At 43.3% G+C, this 20,149-nt stretch overlaps 1 protein-coding gene across 3 annotated transcripts in view; it reads left to right on the forward strand.

The window, feature by feature from the left end:
• Positions 1–5,228: 5,228 nt before the first annotated feature.
• The window catches only part of LOC121587390 (leucine-rich repeat-containing protein 43-like), a 47,441-nt gene continuing 32,520 nt past the window's right edge, over positions 5,229–20,149 (forward strand). The window contains exons 1-8 of one of the 3 annotated variants that reach the window (XM_045226909.1): positions 5,231–5,397; positions 5,500–5,587; positions 5,915–6,172; positions 6,537–6,647; positions 7,316–7,455; positions 8,033–8,271; positions 10,781–10,944; positions 11,024–11,213. In XM_045226909.1, the coding sequence (XP_045082844.1) occupies positions 5,393–5,397; positions 5,500–5,587; positions 5,915–6,172; positions 6,537–6,647; positions 7,316–7,455; positions 8,033–8,271; positions 10,781–10,944; positions 11,024–11,213 (1,195 nt within the window). In that variant the 5' untranslated portion in view covers positions 5,231–5,392. Of the gene's footprint in view, positions 5,398–5,499; positions 5,588–5,914; positions 6,173–6,536; positions 6,648–7,315; positions 7,456–8,032; positions 8,272–10,780; positions 10,945–11,023; positions 11,214–20,149 lie in introns of all 3 variants that reach the window. The other 2 variants (XM_045226910.1, XM_045226911.1) reach the window with 2 other exon arrangements.

Here is a 20,149-nt window from a genome sequence, read left to right on the forward strand (position 1 = left end):
CGGACCGTACTGGGGACACACACCACTGGCTCTACACCGGGATCTGGAACGGGCCGGACCGGACTGGCAACACCCGCCAGTACCTCTCGCCGTGCCTCTACTCCTTCCATCCCCTCTTCTACCAGTGGCCCCCGTAACCTGGCGGCCTCCTCTGCAACCCCGCTGGACCGCTCCATAGCGGCCTCCTGCTGCCCCGATGTCGTGAGCCCCCCTAAAAATTTTCTGGGGGTCTCTCCTCCCCGTGGACCAGGCCTCCAACATTCTCTCCCACCTCTCGCTCCTCTGTCTCCAACCCTCTTCACTCAGCTCCTCAATGGGCTTGACCCAGTCGAAGCTGCCACGGAGATCAATTAGCGATGGCTCCTGGACACGCTGCTTGGTCTGGTCTTGGTGGGTTTTTCTGTCACGATCGTTGGTTAGAGAGGACCAAGGCGCAGCGTGTTGAGCGAACATACTTTAATAGTAAAGTGCACACACGAATACAAAACAATAAACGATACGTAACGTCCTCAGACAATGACTGACAAGGAACAAAAACCCACAACACTAAGGTGAACACTGACAGTTTAAATATGGCTCCCAATCAGAGATAACGAGCCGACAGCTGACACTCGTTACCACTGATTGGGAGTCACACGACCAAACAAGGAAACACAACCAAATACAACACAACCAATACCAAACACAACCAAATGAACACACCCTGGCTCAAAATACACAGTCCTGGAGCCAGAGCGTGACAGCGGCGTAGTGTGTTACTGATGGTAGGCTTTGTTACTTTGGTCCCAGCTCTCTGCAGGTCATTCACTAGGTTCCCCCGTGTGGTTCTGGGATTTTTGCTCACCGTTCTTGTGATCATTTTGACCCCACGGGGTGAGATCTTGCGTGGAGCCCCAGATCGAGGGAGATTATCAGTGGTCTTGTATGTCTTCCATTTCCTAATAATTGCTCCCACAGTTGATTTCTTCAAACCAAGCTGCTTACCTATTGCAGATTCAGTCTTCCCAGCCTGGTGCAGGTCTACAATTTTGTTTCTGGTGTCCTTTGACAGCTCTTTGGTCTTGGCCATAGTGGAGTTTGGAGTGTGACTGTTTGAGGTTGTGGACAGGTGTCTTTTATACTGATAACAAGTTCAAACAGGTGCCATTAAATCAGGTAACGAGTGGAGGACAGAGGAGCCTCTTAAAGAAGAAGTTACAGGTCTGTGAGAGCCAGAAATCTTGCTTGTTTGTAGGTGACCAAATAAATTCATAAAAAATCCTACAATGTGATTTTCTGGAGAAAAACATTCTCAATTTGTCTGTCATAGTTGACGTGTACCTATGATGAAAATTACAGGCCTCTCTCATCTTTTTAAGTGGGAGAACTTGCACAATTGGTGGCTGACTAAATACTTTCTTTCCCCACTGTATGTTGCCATCTGTTTCCATTGGAAGGCTACTACTTGTGTAGTAAAGCACAGGAACAGGACAAACACTGTGGAAGAGAGCACTCAAGTTCGTCCCCAACACAACCCATATTTGACCCGTAACAATTTATCATCAAAATGCTATTGGTCCTAAAAAGACCATGAATATTACTACTAAAGTCACCTACACCACCCATGTTATCTTCACTGTAAGATCAAACAATATTGTGCAATGTTTTGTCTTAGAGTCTGCAGATTACATCTTTACTGAGTGTCTCCCATACATACATTCCTCTCAAGCAAAACACAGTGTTAAAAAGAAACGTTCAGTTCTCACCACCACAGAGTTCCATGTCAAATAGCTGTGTAGATCTGGTCAAAGGGGTGTTTGATGATGAGATTTCCAAAAGTTTAAGGGTGCAAGGGTCTTTGCTTATAAATGTGCTGGTTGAGATAAAGATAGTCCAATATGCTTTCTTTCCTTTCCTCTTTCTTTCGAAAATGAATATCGAAATTGCTTTATTGTCATCTTTAGTTACAGTGGGGAGAACAAGTATTTGATACACTGCCGATTTTGCAGGTTTTCCTACTTACAAAGCATGTAGAGGTCTGTAATTTTTATCATAGGTACACTTCAACTGTGAGAGAAGGAATCTAAAACAAAAATCCAGAAAATCACATTGTATGATTTTTAAGTAATTAATTTGCATTTTATTGCATGACATAAGTATTTGATACATCAGAAAAGCAGAACTTAATATTTGGTACAGAAACCTTTGTTTGCAATTACGGAGATCATATGTTTCCTGTAGGTCTTGACCAGGTTTGCACACACTGCAGCAGGGATTTTGGCCCACTCCTCCATTCAGACCTTCTCCAGATCCTTCAGGTTTCGGGGCTGTCGCTGGGCAATACAGACTTTCAGCTCCCTCCAAAGATTTTCTATTGGGTTCAGGTCTGGAGACTAGCTAGGCCACTCCAGGACCTTGAGATGCTTCTTACGGAGCCACTCCTTAGTTGCCCTGGCTGTGTGTTTTGGGTCGTTGTCATGCTGGAAGACCCAGCCACGACCCATCTTCAATGCTCTTACTGAGGGAAGGAGGTTGTTGGCCAAGATCTCACGATACATGGCCCCATCCAACCTCCCCTCAATACGGTGCAGTCGTCCTGTCCCCTTTGCAGAAAAGCATCCCCAAAGAATGATGTTTCCACCTCCATGCTTCACAGTTGGGATGGTGTTCTTGGGGTTGTACTCATCCTTCTTCTTCCTCCAAACACGGCGAGTGGAGTTTAGACCAAAAAGCTCTATTTTTGTCTCATCATACCACATGACCTTCTCCCATTCCTCCTCTGGATCATCCAGATGGTCATTGGCAAACTTCAGACGGGCCTGGACATGCGCTGGCTTGAGCAGGGGGACCTTGCGTGCGCTGCAGGATTTTAATCCATGACGGCGTAGTGTGTTACTAATGGTTTTCTTTGAGACTGTGGTCCCAGCTCTCTTCAGGTCATTGACCAGGTCCTGCCGTGTAGTTCTGGGCTGATCCCTCACCTTCCTCATGATCATTGATGCCCCATGAGGTGAGATCTTGCATGGAGCCCCAGACCGAGGATGATTGACCGTCATCTTGAACTTCTTCCATTTTCTAATAATTGCGCCAACAGTTGTTGCCTTCTCACCAAGCTGCTTGCCTATTGTCCTGTAGCCCATCCCAGCCTTGTGTAGGTCTACAATTTTATCCCTGATGTCCTTACACAGCTCTCTGGTCTTGGCCATTGTGGAGAGGTTGGAGTCTGTTTGATTGAGTGTGTGGACAGGTGTCTTTTATACAGGTATCGAGTTCAAACAGGTGCAGTTAATACAGGTAATAAGTGGAGAACAGGAGGGCTTCTTAAAGAAAAACTAACAGGTCTGTGAGAGCCGGAATTCTTACTGGTTGGTAGGTGATCAAATACTTATGTCATGCAATAAAATGCAAATTAATTACTTAAAAATCATACAATGTGATTTTCTGGATTTTTGTTTTAGATTCCGTCTCTCACAGTTGAAGTGTACCTATGATAAAAAGTATAGACCTCTACATGCTTTGTAAGTAGGAAAACCTGCAATATCGGCAGTGTATCAAATACTTGTTCTCCCCACTGTATTGTGTGAGTAATCACTACTCCCATTGAGAGTAAATGACGTGTCATTTGGTCAACTTGAGTGTCAGATATTCGGACTTCCCTGACTATTCACCAGATATTGGGGATAGATATTGAGGCTGTCCTGATTCAAAATGTAGGCAAAGGCCTTCATATGTCTAATGACATAGCATATATGGCACAGGCTTTCTTGGGTTCTGAAAACTCAAAAAACCTCACACACAGATCAGTAAATATGGGTTATTATGAATAATTATGAATAATTTGATAAGGGCAAAGGTTGAGTGATCGTTTATGGAATATACATTACCAGTCAAAGTTTGGACACACCTACTCATTCAAGGGTTTTTCTTTATTTTTACTATTTTCTACATTGCTGCGCACTTCACCATACACGTCAACTTCCCTGATTACACGGTAGTTCCCCAGCCGCAGCTGGGACCTTTATGGACAGGTAGTTAGCTAATAGTCTATGTATCACATTGGTTCCCATATCCATTCCATTGCCCATCAAAACATCTGAAGTGTTTTACGCATTGCTGCTGTATTGCCGAATAAACCATTTATTCTGTGATTTACCCTCCTGCGCCTGACTCCGTCCAAATCACCCGCTACAGAATATGAGAAATAGAAGGCATGTTAGAATAAAACCGCCCACAGAAAAAGTGTAATGTGAGATGTAATTGCTTATTCTGTAAAAAAAAAATCCCTCAAGGTTTAATTTCCCATTAGTCACAAGTCCAAGTGATAATATTAACACGGAACATCAGAAAGTATTCAGTGCCTTCAGAAAGTATTCACACCCCTTGACTTTTTATACATTTTGTTGTGTTACAGCCTGAATTTAAAATGGATAAAATTGAGATTTTGTGTCACAGTTACAGAGTTTAATGGCTGTGATAGGAGATAACTGAGGATGGATCAACAACATTGTAGTTACTCCACAATACTAACATAAGTGACACAGTGAAAAGAAGGAAGCCTGTACACAATACAAATATTCCAAAACAGGCATCCTGTTTGCAATAAGGCAATTAAGTAATACTGCAAAGAAATTCAGGACAAAACTTTTTGGATAAAAATAAATGGAATATAGCTAAGCACAGGCAAAATCCTAGAGGAAAACTTGGTTCAGTCTGCTTTCCAACAGACACTGGGAGACAAATTCACCTTTCAGCAGGACAATAACCTAAAACACAAGGCCAAATGTACACTGGAGTTGCTTACCAAGATGACATTTAATGTTCCTGAGTGGCCTAGTTACAGTTTTGACTTAAATCGGCTTGAAAATCTATGGCAAGACTTGAAAATGTCTGTCTAGCAATGATTAACAACCAACTTGAAGAATTCTTTGAAGAATAATGGGCAAATATTATACAATCCAGGTGTGCAAAGCTCTAAGAGACTTACCCAGAAAGACTCACAGCTGTAATCGCTGTCAAAGGTGATTCTAACTGTTAGACTTTTCTTCCACTTTGACATTACGGTGTATTTTGTTTAGATTGTTGACAAGAAAAGTACGAATAAATCCATTTTAATCTTACTTTGTAACACAACAAAATGTGGAAAAAGTCAAGGGGTGTGAATACTTTCTGAAGGCATTGTTTCTATCTTTAGCCCATCTGTGTGCCTGCCAAAGGAACTTAATTGAAGAGTTCAGCCCATGTACCTTCCCACTACAGGAAAGTGGTGTAATGTAGATCCCTGGTATGTGTTCTGTCAACTGTTGCCAGGCAACCATTCCGAAAGGCTCCAGAGCCAAATGCAGCCGCTCAATTGTAAACAGGCAACAGGACCTTGAGAAACCAAGAAAAACAAAGCCTTAATTCTACCCAAAACATGAAGTAAATTAGTTTGATCCTGTGGCTCTCACACCATTTCATGGGATTGACTTTCCCTTTAATGGGTCTGTAATTTTTTCTCTATCTACAACCCTAATCCTTTAGTATGAGCTCTCGGACACTTTCTTTGGCTGTGGAGGAGCAGCTTCGTAGCCTCTGTCTGAAGGACTTTCCATGTGGGCATGGCTGTTGGGTGAGTCCACAAGCCATTTATGTATGAAGCTTTTTTGGCAACACATCAGATCAGGTTGGTGGAAAAGAGGGCAGACAAACTTGTGTGATTTACTCAAAGATCCCAAAGTCTCAATGTAATGTAATGGATGGTGCCAGAGCCATATATATACACAGTACATGGCTCTTGATGGTGCCATCCAGTGAGCAAGCTCACCTCTTGATGGTGTCCTACTCTTTTCATGTACAAAGTATTGGATATGAATGAGATGGTCCAAAATACCATTGATAAATAGAAATGGAATGCTTTTTACCTCATAACGGCATGTTCCTGTGCTGTTGTGTTTAGAGCAAATCCAGAGGGAATATCTTTGAGGAACAGAGTTGGGGCTACATTGAGCAGGACGAGGGGAGAGAAGGTGCAGCCAAGGAAGAGCAGGAGGCCCTTATGGAGCACTTGACCAGTCCACTGTCCCCATGGCGACATGAGGAGTCATGGAGCCCCCAAGCCCTGACCCTGACAGAGCTGTCCGTGCGAACACCTGAACTTCTCCATGGCAACTTCATATTCAGCCACTTCAACACCCTACGTATTGTGGACAAGGGTGTGAGTATATTAGCTGTCTGATACCCAATGCTCACAAGCCTTAATGCATTTGTTGAGCAATCCTTTGGCTCCAGTTTATATTACCAGCCTTTATATTCCTGTCCTACTGAAATAAACAATTCATCCAACATTTTATTTTGTACAGTAATCAGCAATTATAGTAAGACGTGCCATCACTTTGAGCAGGACAGGAGCAAGGTTGATTGCATATGAAAACCATGTGTGATGAAAGCATTATTTGATAAGTCCCAGCAGTGTAGTCTCGCATTTTCAGGAAAAGACCAGCTATATTGAGGAAGACCCTCCCCCATATTTTGAATGTGAATTCATACTGTCAGTGAATGGGTCTGTTTGTGTGCATCAGGTCTCCATCGTCGATGATGGCTTGCTCAGGTTCTCCAGTCTAAGAGAGTTAGTGCTGAGTGCCAACAAAATGTCTGAACTGCAAGCAGAATACCTGCCCTGCACTTTACAAGTGAGTCACACAACACAGGGAGAGGAGGGGCTGTGGCACATCAACCCATGTCTCATTGAATCCCACCACAGGGGCACTCAGATAGAGCGCCATTCGTCTGCACTGAACTGTAGTAGGAGGAGTGATTATGTGGAGTTAGGGTTGAGCCGGAGTGTGGACATTAAGCTAGGGTGGGTTAGGGTTGAGCTGGGGTGTGGACATGAAGCAAGGATGAGTTAAGGTTAGGGTTAAGGTTGAGCCGGAGTGTGGACATGAAGCTAGGGTTGGGGCTTGAGTTAGGGTTAGGGTTAGGGTTGAGCCGGGGTGTGGACATGAAGTTAGGGTAAGGAGTAGGGTTAGGGTCAGGGTCAGGGTTAGGGTTATAGCTAGGGTTAGGGTTCAACTGCGGTGTGGACATGAAGCTAGGGTTATGGATTGATCAAATTGATTAGAAAATTCACAGATATTGGTGTGATGTATCACTAAAAACATTAAAACAAGTAGGCCTTATTACTTTTTATATTATTTATGACATTGTTAGGGTCACTTTTTCAATCTTTTAGCTCAGAAGACAGCAAGCAGTAAGTTTAAAATCATTGGGATGTTTGAACACTGATGCATATAGTGATAGTCTTTGATATCACTGCACAGTCCTTCAAATAAATGCATTATATGCGTTTGTTTGAAAGGTGTTGGAGCTCTACGCCAACCAGGTTTCCAGCCTTAAAGGTCTATGCAGCCAGCCTCTACCCTGCCTTCAGCACCTGGGTCTGGGCTGCAACAGGCATGGTTCCCCCGCAGACATCCAGTACCTCACTGGAACTCTATGGTAAGTGCTCACACACAGGGCAAGTGACAAGCAGTACAATTTCAATACTCATCTGCACTTGCTCACAATCACCAACAGATGACAACAGACTCTAGCAATAATAGGAAGGGACCATTGGAAGGGACATAATTCATTACATTCCTTAGCAGTCATTTGAATAATAATAATAACTTCATTTGTATAGTGCTTTTCAGTTCAAGTAACAAAGTTATGCACATCATAAAATAATAAAATCAAAGTACTAACAAAATTAACCTTTGTGGGTGAAACAGAAGATCTAAAAAATACATGTCTTATTAGGGGCACAACATATCATAGTTACTCAAATACTATTTTCATATAAAATATGAACAACTAGCTATAATGTATATTTATTTCGTTGCTATACCATCTATTCCCCATATGAGAAAAATACTTTTTGTCTAACTTTTTTACCATGGCTGTTCAGGTTGTTTGTGTGGTCAATCAAACATCATTATAACTGATGAAAGGGCAGATCCCATACATACAGAGGCAGTTCAACAGCTTCCTCTCACCAGTTGTCAGCTCAGCCCTTGCATTCTGTCTCCCTCTTCAGGCCACGGCTGGTATCTCTGGACCTGAGCTGGTCTGGCTTCCAGGGACAGCAGGCCCTAGTGGATGCCCTGGCCACCCTGCCTTGCCTGAGGACCTTGGTGCTGGAGGGCAACCCCCTTACCTTCACCCCGTCCTACCCAGGCTTCATCCTGGATAGCCTACCGCGGCTGCTCTACCTGGGCGCCACACGGGTCACACCGGATGATCACCATCGCTTTGGAGGCCTGGCCAAGATGAGAGGTGAAGTTATCAATCACCACACTATCACCATTGTCTTACATTATATAGTGTGACGACTACATCTGCACTGATCGGTTGTGTAGGAGTAACTCCACCTGACATAAGAATGCACTAATCACACAAGATAGTTGATCTGATTGTACATCATATTCTCCAGGCATGAATCAGCACCCAATACCTGTTCAATGATGTGGACACATACTGTATTTTCCCATTGAAGGAGCCTGCCTTACAGTGATTCTTGACAGAATATTCTGTTCATTGAACCAGTTCTTCTCTTCCTGTTTAGCTCAGGCATTTCCCAGCAGTTGCTTGTGTTCTCATCACTGTGTTATGTCTGTGCATTTCATTATCAATGAGAGCCAAGTTACCCAAGTACCCTAGCCATAGAATAGGGGTCATCAACTAGATTTAGCCGATCACATACAGTGCCTTCAGAAAGTATTCATACCCCTTGACTTATTCCACATTTTGTTGTGTTACAGCCTGAATTCAAAAGAGATTACAGCCTGAGATTACACACAATACCCCATAATGACAAAGTGAAAACATGTTTTTAGACATTTTAGAAAATTTATTGAAAATTAAATACATAAATATCTAATTTATATAGGTATTCACACCCCTGAGTCAATACATGTTAGAATCACCTTTGGCAGCAATTACAGCTGTTAGTCTTCTTGGGTAAATCCCGAAGAGATTTGAACAACTGGATTGAACAATATTCACACATTATTCTTTAAAAAATTATTCAAGCTCTGTCAAGTTGGTTGTTGATCATTGCTAGACAGCCATTTTCAAGTCTTGCCATAGATTTTCAAGCCGATTTAAGTCAAAACTGTAGCTGGGACACTCAGGAACATTCAATATCATCTTGATAAGCAACTCCAGTGTATATTTGGCCTTGTGATTTAGGTTATTGTCCTGCTGAAATGTGTATTTGTCTCCCAGTGTCTGTTGGAAAGCAGACTGAACAATGTTTTCCTCTAGGATTTTGCCTGTGCTTAGCTCTATTCTGTTTTTTTTTATCCTAAAAAACTCCCTTGTCCTTGCCGATGACAAGCATACCCATAACATGATTGTCACGTCCGTCTATGAAATAGGACCAAAGCGCAGCGTTGGGAGTGAACATGATGATTTTAATTAAATGCTCACAAAAACAATAAACAACGAAAGCGTGACGTCTAGTGTACAACACGCACACACACGAACAAAATCCCACAACCCGAAAGGAAAACAGATAGATTAAATATGGCTCCCAATCAGAGACAAACAGCCGACAGCTGACACTCGTTTGCCTCTGATTGGGAGTCACACCGGCAAACATAGAAAATAAACCACCTAGAACACCCACCAGAGAAACCGAAAACATAGAATGAACACACCCTGGTTCAACATAATGAGTCCCCGAACCAGGGTGTGACAATGATGCAGCCACCACCGTGCCTGAAAATATGAAGAGTGGTACTCAGTGATGTGTTGTGTTGGATTTGCCCTAGGACATAAAGTGAATTTCTTTGGCAATTTTTTTGCAGTTTTACCTTTGTGCCTTATTGCAAACAGGATTCATGTTTTGGAATATTTTTATTCTGTACAGGCTTCCTTCTTTTCACTCTGTCATTTTGGTTAGTATTGTGGAGTAACTCAAATGTTGTTAATCCATTCTCAGTTTTCTCATATCACACCCATTAAAATCGGTAACTGCTTTAAAGTCACCATTGGCCTCATGGTGAAATCCTTGGACGGTTTCCTTCTTCTCCGGCAACTGAGTTAGGAAGGACGCCTGTATCTTTGTACAACGTGTAATTAATAACTTCACCATGCTCAAACGGTTATTCAATGTCTGCTTTTACATTTTTTTACCATCTACCAATAGGTGCCCTTCTTTGCGAGGTATTGCAAAACCCCCCTGGTTTTTGTTGATGAATCTGTGTTTGAAATTCACTGCTTGACTGAGGGACCTTACAGATAACTGTATGTGTGGAGTACAGAGATGAGGTAGTCCATCAAAAATCATGTTAAACACTATTATTGCACACATAGTGAGTCCATGCAACTTATTATGTGACTTGTTAAGCACATTTTTACTCTTAAACTTATTTAGACTTGCCATAACAAAGGGGTTGAATACTTATTGACTCAAGACATTTCAGCTTTGTAAAAACATAATTCCACTTTGACATTATGGGGTATTGTGTGTAAGCTAGTGACATAAAATCTCAATTTAATCCATTTTAAATTCAAGCTGTTAACACAACAAAATGTGGAAAAAGTCAAGGGGTGTGAATACTTTCTGAAGGCACTGTATATCATTATGCATGTGGGAATACTTTGGACCAGATTTCCCAAATTGAAATCACTTGGAGCTGATTTGCTGGTGTTTTTACAGTCTTTTTTGTCCAACAAGTAAAATAATAGAACTTGGGGGCCAAATAAAATCACCTTGGGAAAATGTTTCAGCCTGCTTTTGAAGAGTAAGAAGAGTAAGATAGTTATGTTCCATCCACAGACCGGATAGTGGACCAGGCCATGGCAACAGTGACAGTGCGTAGGATCAGGGGTGTCCCGGACCCACTGCTGACTGTGGATGAGAGTTCACCTGAGTTCCCTGTGGTCAGCTACAGCTACTTTGTCAACTATGAGTTCCTCCGCCAACCACCCTCTGGCAACAAGGCATGATATCCGATTTTTCTCTTTAGTCATTCATCTTAATTGATTGTTATATGACAATCTAGTTGTTGATTGGTCACAGCAGGCTGGCAGTGACACTGCATCCACATCTGATCCAATGGCACCCATAGCGGAGAAGACGGATGGGGGCATCGTTGGTATCTATCAGACACCAAAAGAGAACTGTGAAGAGGAAACAACCAACACTCCAATACCAGACACCACAGCCAGGACAATGGAGAGTTTGGGAACTAACCATTGTTCCATTGATGGTAATCAACTTTCAGTGCCTTCAGAAAGTATTCATACCCCTTGACTTATTCCACATTTTGTTGTTACAGCCTGAATTCAAAATGAATTAAATAAATAAAAAATCTCACTCAACCTCACACAATACCCCATATTGACAAAGTGAAAACAAATGTATTGAAAATGAAATTGAGAAATATCTCATTTTTATAAGTATTCACACCCCTTTGCTATGACACTCCAAATTAAGCTCAGGTGCATCCAATTTCCTTTGATCATCCTTGAGATGTCACTACAACTTGATTGGAGTCCACCTTTGGCCAATTCAATTATTTGGACATGATTTAGAAAGAAACACACCTGTCTATATAAGGTCCCACAGTTGACAGTGCATGTCAGAGCAGAAACTATACCATGAAGTCCAAGGAACTGTCCGTAGAGCGCCAAGCAGTGGAGGCTCCTCAGGAAGGGGAGGACCATCCTCCTCAGTGAATTTCATAAAAATAAAAATGGTAAAACATTGAAAAAGTTATCATTTTTAGATAAAACTATACTAAATATATTCATGTCACCAAATAATTGATTAAAACACACTGTTTTGCAATGAAGGTCTACAGTAGTGTGATGGGGGATTTGATGGAGTCCGGCGCAGGAGGGTAAATCACAGAATACAGAGTTTATTCCGGAATACAGAATTACACAGAAATGCGTCAAACAGTCCAGTGCGCAAAACAGGCGCACTGGAACCAAACAGGCACACGGGGAAAATGTACCCCTCCCACTCCACGAGGTACTGAAGGTATTCATAATGCCCCGTGGTTGTGCTGAATGCTGTCTTCCACTCATCCCCCTATCGGACACGCACCAGGTTGTACGCACTCTGGAGATCTAATTTTGTGAAGAAGCGCGCCCCATGCATTGACTCGATCACTGAAGGAATGAGGGGGAGAGGATAACTAAATCATATCGTCCCCTTGTTCAGTGATCGGTAATGAATGCAAGGGCGCAGACCGCACAACCACGGGGCATTATGAATACGTTCAGTACCTCGTGGAGTGGGAGGGGTACGGTCCGGAGGATATCCTCGATCCCTCCCTGTTGCGGGATTTCCACCGTCGCCATCCGGCTCGCCCTGCTCCGCGTCCTCCTGGCCGTCCCTGAGGCCGGTGTCGGCGCGCTGCTGGATCTGCGCGTCAAGTGCTCTGATGGGGAGTGGAATGGATAGGGGAACCAATGTAATGCCAAGACTGTGTGAAAATGACCTGTCCATAAAGTTCCTAGCTGCGCCTGAATCGACCAGTACCTTACACTGGGGAACTACAATGTAATCAGGAAAGTGGATGAGTAAGGTACAGTGCGCACTGGGGTGACGCGAGAGTACCCTGCCTGCCACTTCCAGATCCAATAGAACGCTGACGACATCGTGTAGTGAAATGTCCTCTTGTGCCACCAGAGTGACACTGGCGCTGTCATCCTCCGCTCTCCCGGATCGCCGCTCCACCCAGCTCCATCAGTTTGTGATCCGCGTTGGGCGGGGTTGGAATGGGCAGGCCCCAAACAGGCACACGGGGAAAATATACCCCGGCAATACAAAATACACGGAGCTCAACCGAGCTACACTCTCCTCACAATAAACAATCACCCACAAGGACAAGGGGGCAGAGGGAACATTTATACACGTACTAATGAGGGGATATGAACCAGGTGTGTGTAATAAACAAGACAAAACAAATGGAATGATGAGATGAGGAGTGGCAGTGGCTAGAAGGCCGGTGACGACGAACGCCAAAGTCTGCCCGAACCAGGAGAAAAGGCAGCTTCGGAGGAAGTCGTGACAAGTAGCCTCAACAGCACTCTGTAGGGTAGCACCATGGTGTAGCCGGAGGACAGCTAGCTTCCGTCCTTCTCTTGGTACATTTACTTTAATACAAAACCTAGGAGGCTCTTGGTTCTCACCCCCTTCCATAGACTTACACAGTAATTATGACAACTTCCGGAGGACGTCCTCCAACATATCAGAGCTCTTGCAGCATTAACTGACATGTTGTCCACCCAATCAAAGGTTCAGAGAATGAATTGACCCCAAGCATACTTCCAAAGTTGTGGCAAAATGGCTTAAGGACAACTAAGTCAAGGTATTGGAGTGGCCATCACAAAGCCCTGACCTCAATCCTATAGAAAATGTGTGGGCAGAACTGAAAAAGTGTGAGCGAGCAAGGAGGCCTACAAACCTGACTCAGTTACACCAGCTCTGTCAGGAGGAATGGCCCAAATTTCGCCCTATTTATTGTGGGAAGCTTGTGGAAGACTACCCGAAACATTTGACCCAAGTTAAACAATTTAAAGGCAATGATACCAAATACTAATTGAGTGTATGTAAACTTCTGACCCATTGGGAATGTGATGAAATAAATAAAAGCTGAAATAAATCATTCTCTCTACTATTATTCTGACATTTCACATTCTTAAAATAAAGTGGTGAACCTAACTGACCGGGAGGAGGTCCCGCTTTCCACGTGACAACTCACCAGTCTCTGACATGTTTGATTGTTTGATGAGAGTGAAGGGCATTACCAGCTGAGCTAGCGCACAGGTTCCTGTCCAATTAGTATGTAGGTGAGGCCACAGTCTGTCATCACCACACAACCACCAGATGTCAGCACAGGCCTGGTTTTGGTTCCTAAAATCCTCTGGCTGCAACAAAGAGGAGAGATTAGTGATGGTCTCTTTAGTTGTGACATTCTCTGTGTGGGAGCAGGAGCTAAGATGCCCTACCCTGTATCCTATTTTATCAGTCCTAGAGAAACAATAGTAAGACTCCCCTGAGACTTCAAACGGAGGTAACCTAGGTCGGGGTGACTTTGTTATCGGGGGATACAGATAGTGCAAGTTACTACAAGACTCCTTCACCACATTCCCAGGTGGCTTGAACAATTTAATCATGCAAGATAAACCTGACGGAGAGTTAAAGCCCGTCAAGGGGAACGGAGTAGTTGTTAACCTTGGTTTGGCTGTCCCACAAGCATAACAGTCCTCTTTAGACATAGTTCTTGCCGTATACTGAATCCATTCCAACCACAGGTTAGGATCCCTGTACCCCGTCTCCACCTGTACTACTTCCTTCAGGTCTATAGTTTGCACTATCTTCACCACAGCCCCGGTCTCACTACCTCCCTCAGAGAGGTTTACTCTATAGGGTGCCCCAGTTGAAGAGGATATCTCACTTGTCAGGTCTGTAACATCTGCTGGGTTGATTACTACCCAGAAAGCCACTAATGGGTCTCCGCAACATTTGCGGTCAAATCCTATGTACCACATTCCCTCATCCGTAGCCTTTACCTGTTTTAGCGTAATTCGGACTTTCAGACAGTACCTACCCTTATATGGGTCGCACTGCCATTTCTGGTAATTCCCTACTTTCACAATACTCCACCTGTCCTTAAACTGTGTATGGAGATTGACATATCCCCCTCGCTCGGTATGAGCAACTACATGGTCCCAGGATGTACATGGTGACATACATATATATCTCCCATCCTTTATGATACTACCAGCCAGTAGTCCCCAACTTCCCAACTGGTCCGCAAAGACCTCAAAGGTGATGTCCTTCCCTACAGTCCCTAGTACTTCCCCTTTCCCTACGTCTAGCTGTCTCCTATGCCTTCGTAGACTGTGCTCAGGTATTATTTTATCAACTTGTGTTAGGTTAACTACTACTTCTGGCGGATCAGGAGGGTTTGAGTGTGTTAGGAATATGGCCCCCACAATCAGACAGCTACCTACCGTCAGGAGACCTGTGAATCCCCACCCTCGCCCTGAGAACATGTCAGATGCCAGAGGCCAACCCATTGCTTTACCTTCTATCGAACTCACACAGGGATGATCAGACAGGGTAAGGGAATCTTCGTTAAGGAGCCAATCCCCGAGCCCTAGTGGTGATCGGTTCTTTCTCCTAACTCTGTGTTTGTTCGTCAGGTGTAGCTGGGTTTACCTTTTTACAGTGTGTGACATGCACCCAGGTGGATCTTTCCGCAATTCTTACAGCGAAGGCCGTCACCAACAGGACCTGATATGGACCTTCCCAACGGGGCTGCTTCCAGTCTTTCTTCTTCAAGGATTGGATCCACACCCAGTCACCTGGTTGGATGGAGTGGGTTACCTTCTCCTTTAGTTCTCCTGTGGGGCACAAAGTCTTTGACATACGTGTTTGGTTAATGAACAGTCTTCTCATGTGTTGTGCCAACGTGTCTTCTACTTCTATGTCTGCCTGTTCTGGCCATGCCAACTGTGGCATCCTGTAAGTTCTTCCAAACACTTTCTCAAAGGGGGACAATACATTCTTATCTGGCGTTATTCTGATAGTCATTAGTACGATTGGCAGACATTGTACCCAATTCCTTCCTGTGCTCATGTGAGTTTTTCGTAATCTAGCCTTAATTGTCTGATTCATGCGTTCGATAAGTCCAGCCGATTTCGGGCTATACGAACAATGCTTCTTCATGTTTATTTGTAACTTCTGTCCAATATTATATATTACTTGATTAGAAAAATGGGATCCATTATCAGAAAAAATAGTTTCTGGAAGGCCGAACCTTGGTATTATATCCTGGCATATTGCTTTTGCTACTGTTATAGCATCTGCCGAGGAGGTAGGGAAAGCTTCTACCCATTTAGTGTATTTGTCTATTATAGTCAAACACCACTTCTTTCCCTCACTCCTGGTCAGCTCTATAAAGTCAATTTCTAATTGTTGAAAGGGGTACTTAGCCAGAGGGTACTCACCCAGAGGTGCCCTTTGTCTACCCTGGTGATTACTTTGAGCACAGATAACACATCTTGAACAAAAGTTTTTTAAATAATTTGTAATCCCATATGCAACAAAGTGTTGTCTAATCTGCTCTACCATCCCTCCGGTTGACACATGGCTCTGCCCGTGTGTCAATATTGCAGCATATCTAAACAGTGATTTCGGGAGAATTGGTAAGCTGTCTTTGACCCATATTCCTTCCTTATTTACTGCGCCTTGCTTTACCCATCTGTGAACTTCCTTAATTGGGGCCCTACTGTAGCTCTCTCTAAGTAGATCTCTGTCTATCGAAACTTCCTCTTTTGACAGCTGACTGGAACCAGAGAAGTGTTTTGACCCAGCCTTCTTAGCTTCCTCATCTGCCTTTGCATTCCCCAAAGTAATGCTATCCTTCCCTGTAGTATGCGCCTCACACTTACATATTGCGAGCTTTTTTGGTAATAGTACTGCATCTAGGAGGTCAAGAATCAACTCTGCATGTGTTATTGGTTTACCCGAAGTCGTAACCATTCCTCTATTCTTCCACTGGGCAGCAAAGACGTGTACGGTATTAAAGGCATATGCACTGTCGGTATAGATAGTTATAACCTTCCCTTTACCCAGTTGGCATGCTTTTGTTAATGCCACTATCTCTGCCTGTTGGGTATAGGATTATTTTATGTATCATTATGGCACATGTAGGGAGATGCCAAAGGTAAAATATAATAAACATGTTTGATATTGTATAATTCAGAAACATGCTTAAATAAGAAATATAGACATGAAGTATATGCTGTGTTTTAAATGAATGCATGTGTTATTTCACAGAGGCTCTTAAACAGTGTGCAGTACATTAGTGTTTTAAGAAGGGGCCCAAGCCACGCAGCCAATAGAATGATAGAATAAGAGGCTTCATATGGAAAAGGGCATTCATGACATTTTGGAGTGGATAATGTGTAACAGCTGGACGTTGAAAAAGAGGGGTGGTGCAGAGTGCAGAACTAAAAAAAAGTTAGGAATGTATGCATGTTTTTTTCCTATGTGTCTATATAAGAGATCTCTTAGCCAGAGGGAGACAGTTGCTCCATGGAGAAAAACTCAGGCTTTGTTATGCAATAAAGTCTAATTCTTGAATTCACAGGCTCCTGTGTCTTGAGAGATATTTCATTTTGAGTTGATTATCTCTTAGTCAAATGTTTCTACGACATAATTGGCGAGCTTGTCCAGAAGTTTAAAAATAGGGATCAGAGACGGTGTACATCTGCGGTTGTGAAACGGCTTGGACGGACCATACAAACAAAAGCGGCCGCTTTTAAGAGGTAAGCCAAGTTCTTACTCATATAGTATAACGTTTGTGTGGTTCGATCTGGGGCTCGGCAACATCTGCAGAAAAACCTAGTAGGTCTCTCCAAATATAAGAACCAGAAAATTAGACACTGGGAGCCTTTGAATTTAAAATACATGCTAAATGATAAAAAAGCCTCGAGGGGTGCAATAAGTAGAAAATAGTATAAATAGGTCTGCCTGGGTTGGGGTAGGTCAGTCATTGTGGTTGAGTGGGGTGGGTTATCTGTCTCGGTTGAGTTATCATTTGGTCAGTATGAATGCATCTGTTTGACTAAACCGACGGTTTGACGCATCTTGTACTTGTCAATGACACTCGGTTGTTCGTCTGAACCGTTTTCTTTTCAAAACATCTGATTCAATTGTTCATCCTGCTACAAATTCTGTTTAATCCATTGAGATTTGATAGATTGTGGTCAGGTTGGATGATTAATCTGTCTCATTCGGGTTGCTGAGTTGGACAGTCTGATTGATCTGTTTGATTCGACTGCTCAGCTCGTGCGTTCAATCGTCGGGGTCACTCGGTTGCTCATCTGATGCGTCTGTTCGATTCGGTCGATTCATTTGATTCATTTTGCTGATCGCTCTGTCTGGGTCATTTCGACACGGGCGGCTGTCCAGCTGGTTGAATGATCAGACAATAACATGTTAAGTCCTTCGAATACCGCTATGAACGTGTAGCGAAAGTGTATCGTTTATAGGCTGCTTAGGTAGGCAGAAATCCTGTGTAATACCGCTCCTTTTTCTGTGTTGAGAAAGTGTAACAGAAAAATAGGGCAGAATTGACAGGTCGCTTAGGAAAGTGTAGTAGAAGTCCAGGTGTGTTGAGGAAGTGTAATACCTAGGGGGCTAAATAAATATAAATCCTGTGGATAAACGCTTTGGAGAGCTAAAATTCCAGAGGACTGAACGGGCAGGTCATCATCCTGTGTTGTGGTGATGCCAAAATTAGGTAGGGTTGATCAGGTAAAAAAGTTAGGTCATCCGGCGTAGGTGACACCATAAATTGGAGTAACACCGGTCATCCTGAGTAGGTGAACGGGTTAAATAGTCACAAGGGCTTAAACCTTTTGATAAAGTGTTAACTAAGAGTAGGTCTGCTCATCTTATGTGAGTGGGTGGTTTACTTTGGTGGCTGTGAGTCATTCAACTGTCTGATTCATTTTGGCACAAGTGGCTGCTCATCTATATGAATGAGAATAATAAGAAATCCTGCAGATAACAGCTCATTTTCTGTGTTGAGGAGAGAAGCTGTGTTTGAGGTCGTTTGAAAATCTCTGTGTTGGGTGGAGAAAGGTTGGCGCACCTTTTCTGGACCGTTACTTAAGTGTAACCTGGTAGGAAGGACGCACCCGGTCTCACACCAAGAGTGAAAGAGTGAAAGAGTGAGAGTGAAAGTGAGTGTGGAAATCTCTGTGTTGGGTGGAGAAAGGTTGGCGCACCTTTCCTGGACCGTTACTTAAGTGTGACCTGGTAGGAAGGACGCACCCGGTCTCACACCGAGAGTGAAAGAGTGAAAGAGTGAGAGTGAAAGTGAGTGTGGAAATCTCTGTGTTGGGTGGAGAAAGGTTGGCGCACCTTTCCTGGACCGTTACTTAAGTGTGACCTGGTAGGAAGGACGCACCCGGTCTCACACCGAGAGTGAAAGAGTGAAAGAGTGAGAGTGAAAGTGAGTGTGAAAATCTCTGTGTTGGGTGGAGAAAGGTTGGCGCACCTTTTCTGGACCGTTACTTAAGTGTGACCTGGTAGGAAGGACGCACCCGGTCTCACACCAAGAGTGAAAGAGTGAAAGAGTGAGAGTGAAAGTGAGTGTGGAAATCTCTGTGTTGGGTGGAGAAAGGTTGGCGCACCTTTCCTGGACCGTTACTTAAGTGTGACCTGGTAGGAAGGACGCACCCGGTCTCACACCGAGAGTGAAAGAGTGAAAGAGTGAGAGTGAAAGTGAGTGTGGAAATCTCTGTGTTGGGTGGAGAAAGGTTGGCGCACCTTTCCTGGACCGTTACTTAAGTGTGACCTGGTAGGAAGGACGCACCCGGTCTCACACCAAGAGTGAAAGAGTGAAAGAGTGAAAGAGTGAGAGTGAAAGTGAGTGTGAAAATCTCTGTGTTGGGTGGAGAAAGGTTGGCGCACCTTTCCTGGACCGTTACTTAAGTGTGACCTGGTAGGAGGGACGCACCGGTCTCACACCAAGAGTGAAAGAGTAAAAGAGTGAGAGTGCAAGTGAGTGTGAAAATCTCTGTACTAGGAAGGGAAAGATTTATAAGTTGTCCACACAAAAGAAAAGTGGACATCAGGATAAGTCATTTTATTATTACATAAAGAATATAGCTGAGTGATTTAAAGCTAAGGAAAAACACTAGGAAGGGAAAGATTTATAAGTTGTCCACACAAAGGAAAAGTGGACATCAGGATAAGTCATTTTATTATTACATTAAGAATATAGCTGAGTGATTTAAAGCTAAGGAAAAACACTAGGAAGGGAAAGATTTATAAGTTGTCCACACAAAGGAAAAGTGGACATCAGGGTAAATCATTTTATTATTACATTAAGAATATAGCTGAGTGATTTAAAGCTAAGGAAAAACACTAGGAAGGGAAAGATTTATAAGTTGTCCACACAAAGGAAAAGTGGACATCAGGGTAAATCATTTTATTATTACATAAAGAATATAGCTGAGTGATTTAAAGCTAAGATAAAAACACGAGGAAGAGAAAGATTTATGAGGTGTCCACACAAAAGTGGACATCAGGAAATATTATTATGATATAAGGAGACTGTCAAATGCCCATTAATAATAAATAAGTTCTAACCAAACAATAATCAAAGAA

This window comes from Coregonus clupeaformis, chromosome 18, assembly GCF_020615455.1.
Source record: "Coregonus clupeaformis isolate EN_2021a chromosome 18, ASM2061545v1, whole genome shotgun sequence".
Lineage (NCBI taxonomy): Eukaryota > Metazoa > Chordata > Actinopteri > Salmoniformes > Salmonidae > Coregonus > Coregonus clupeaformis.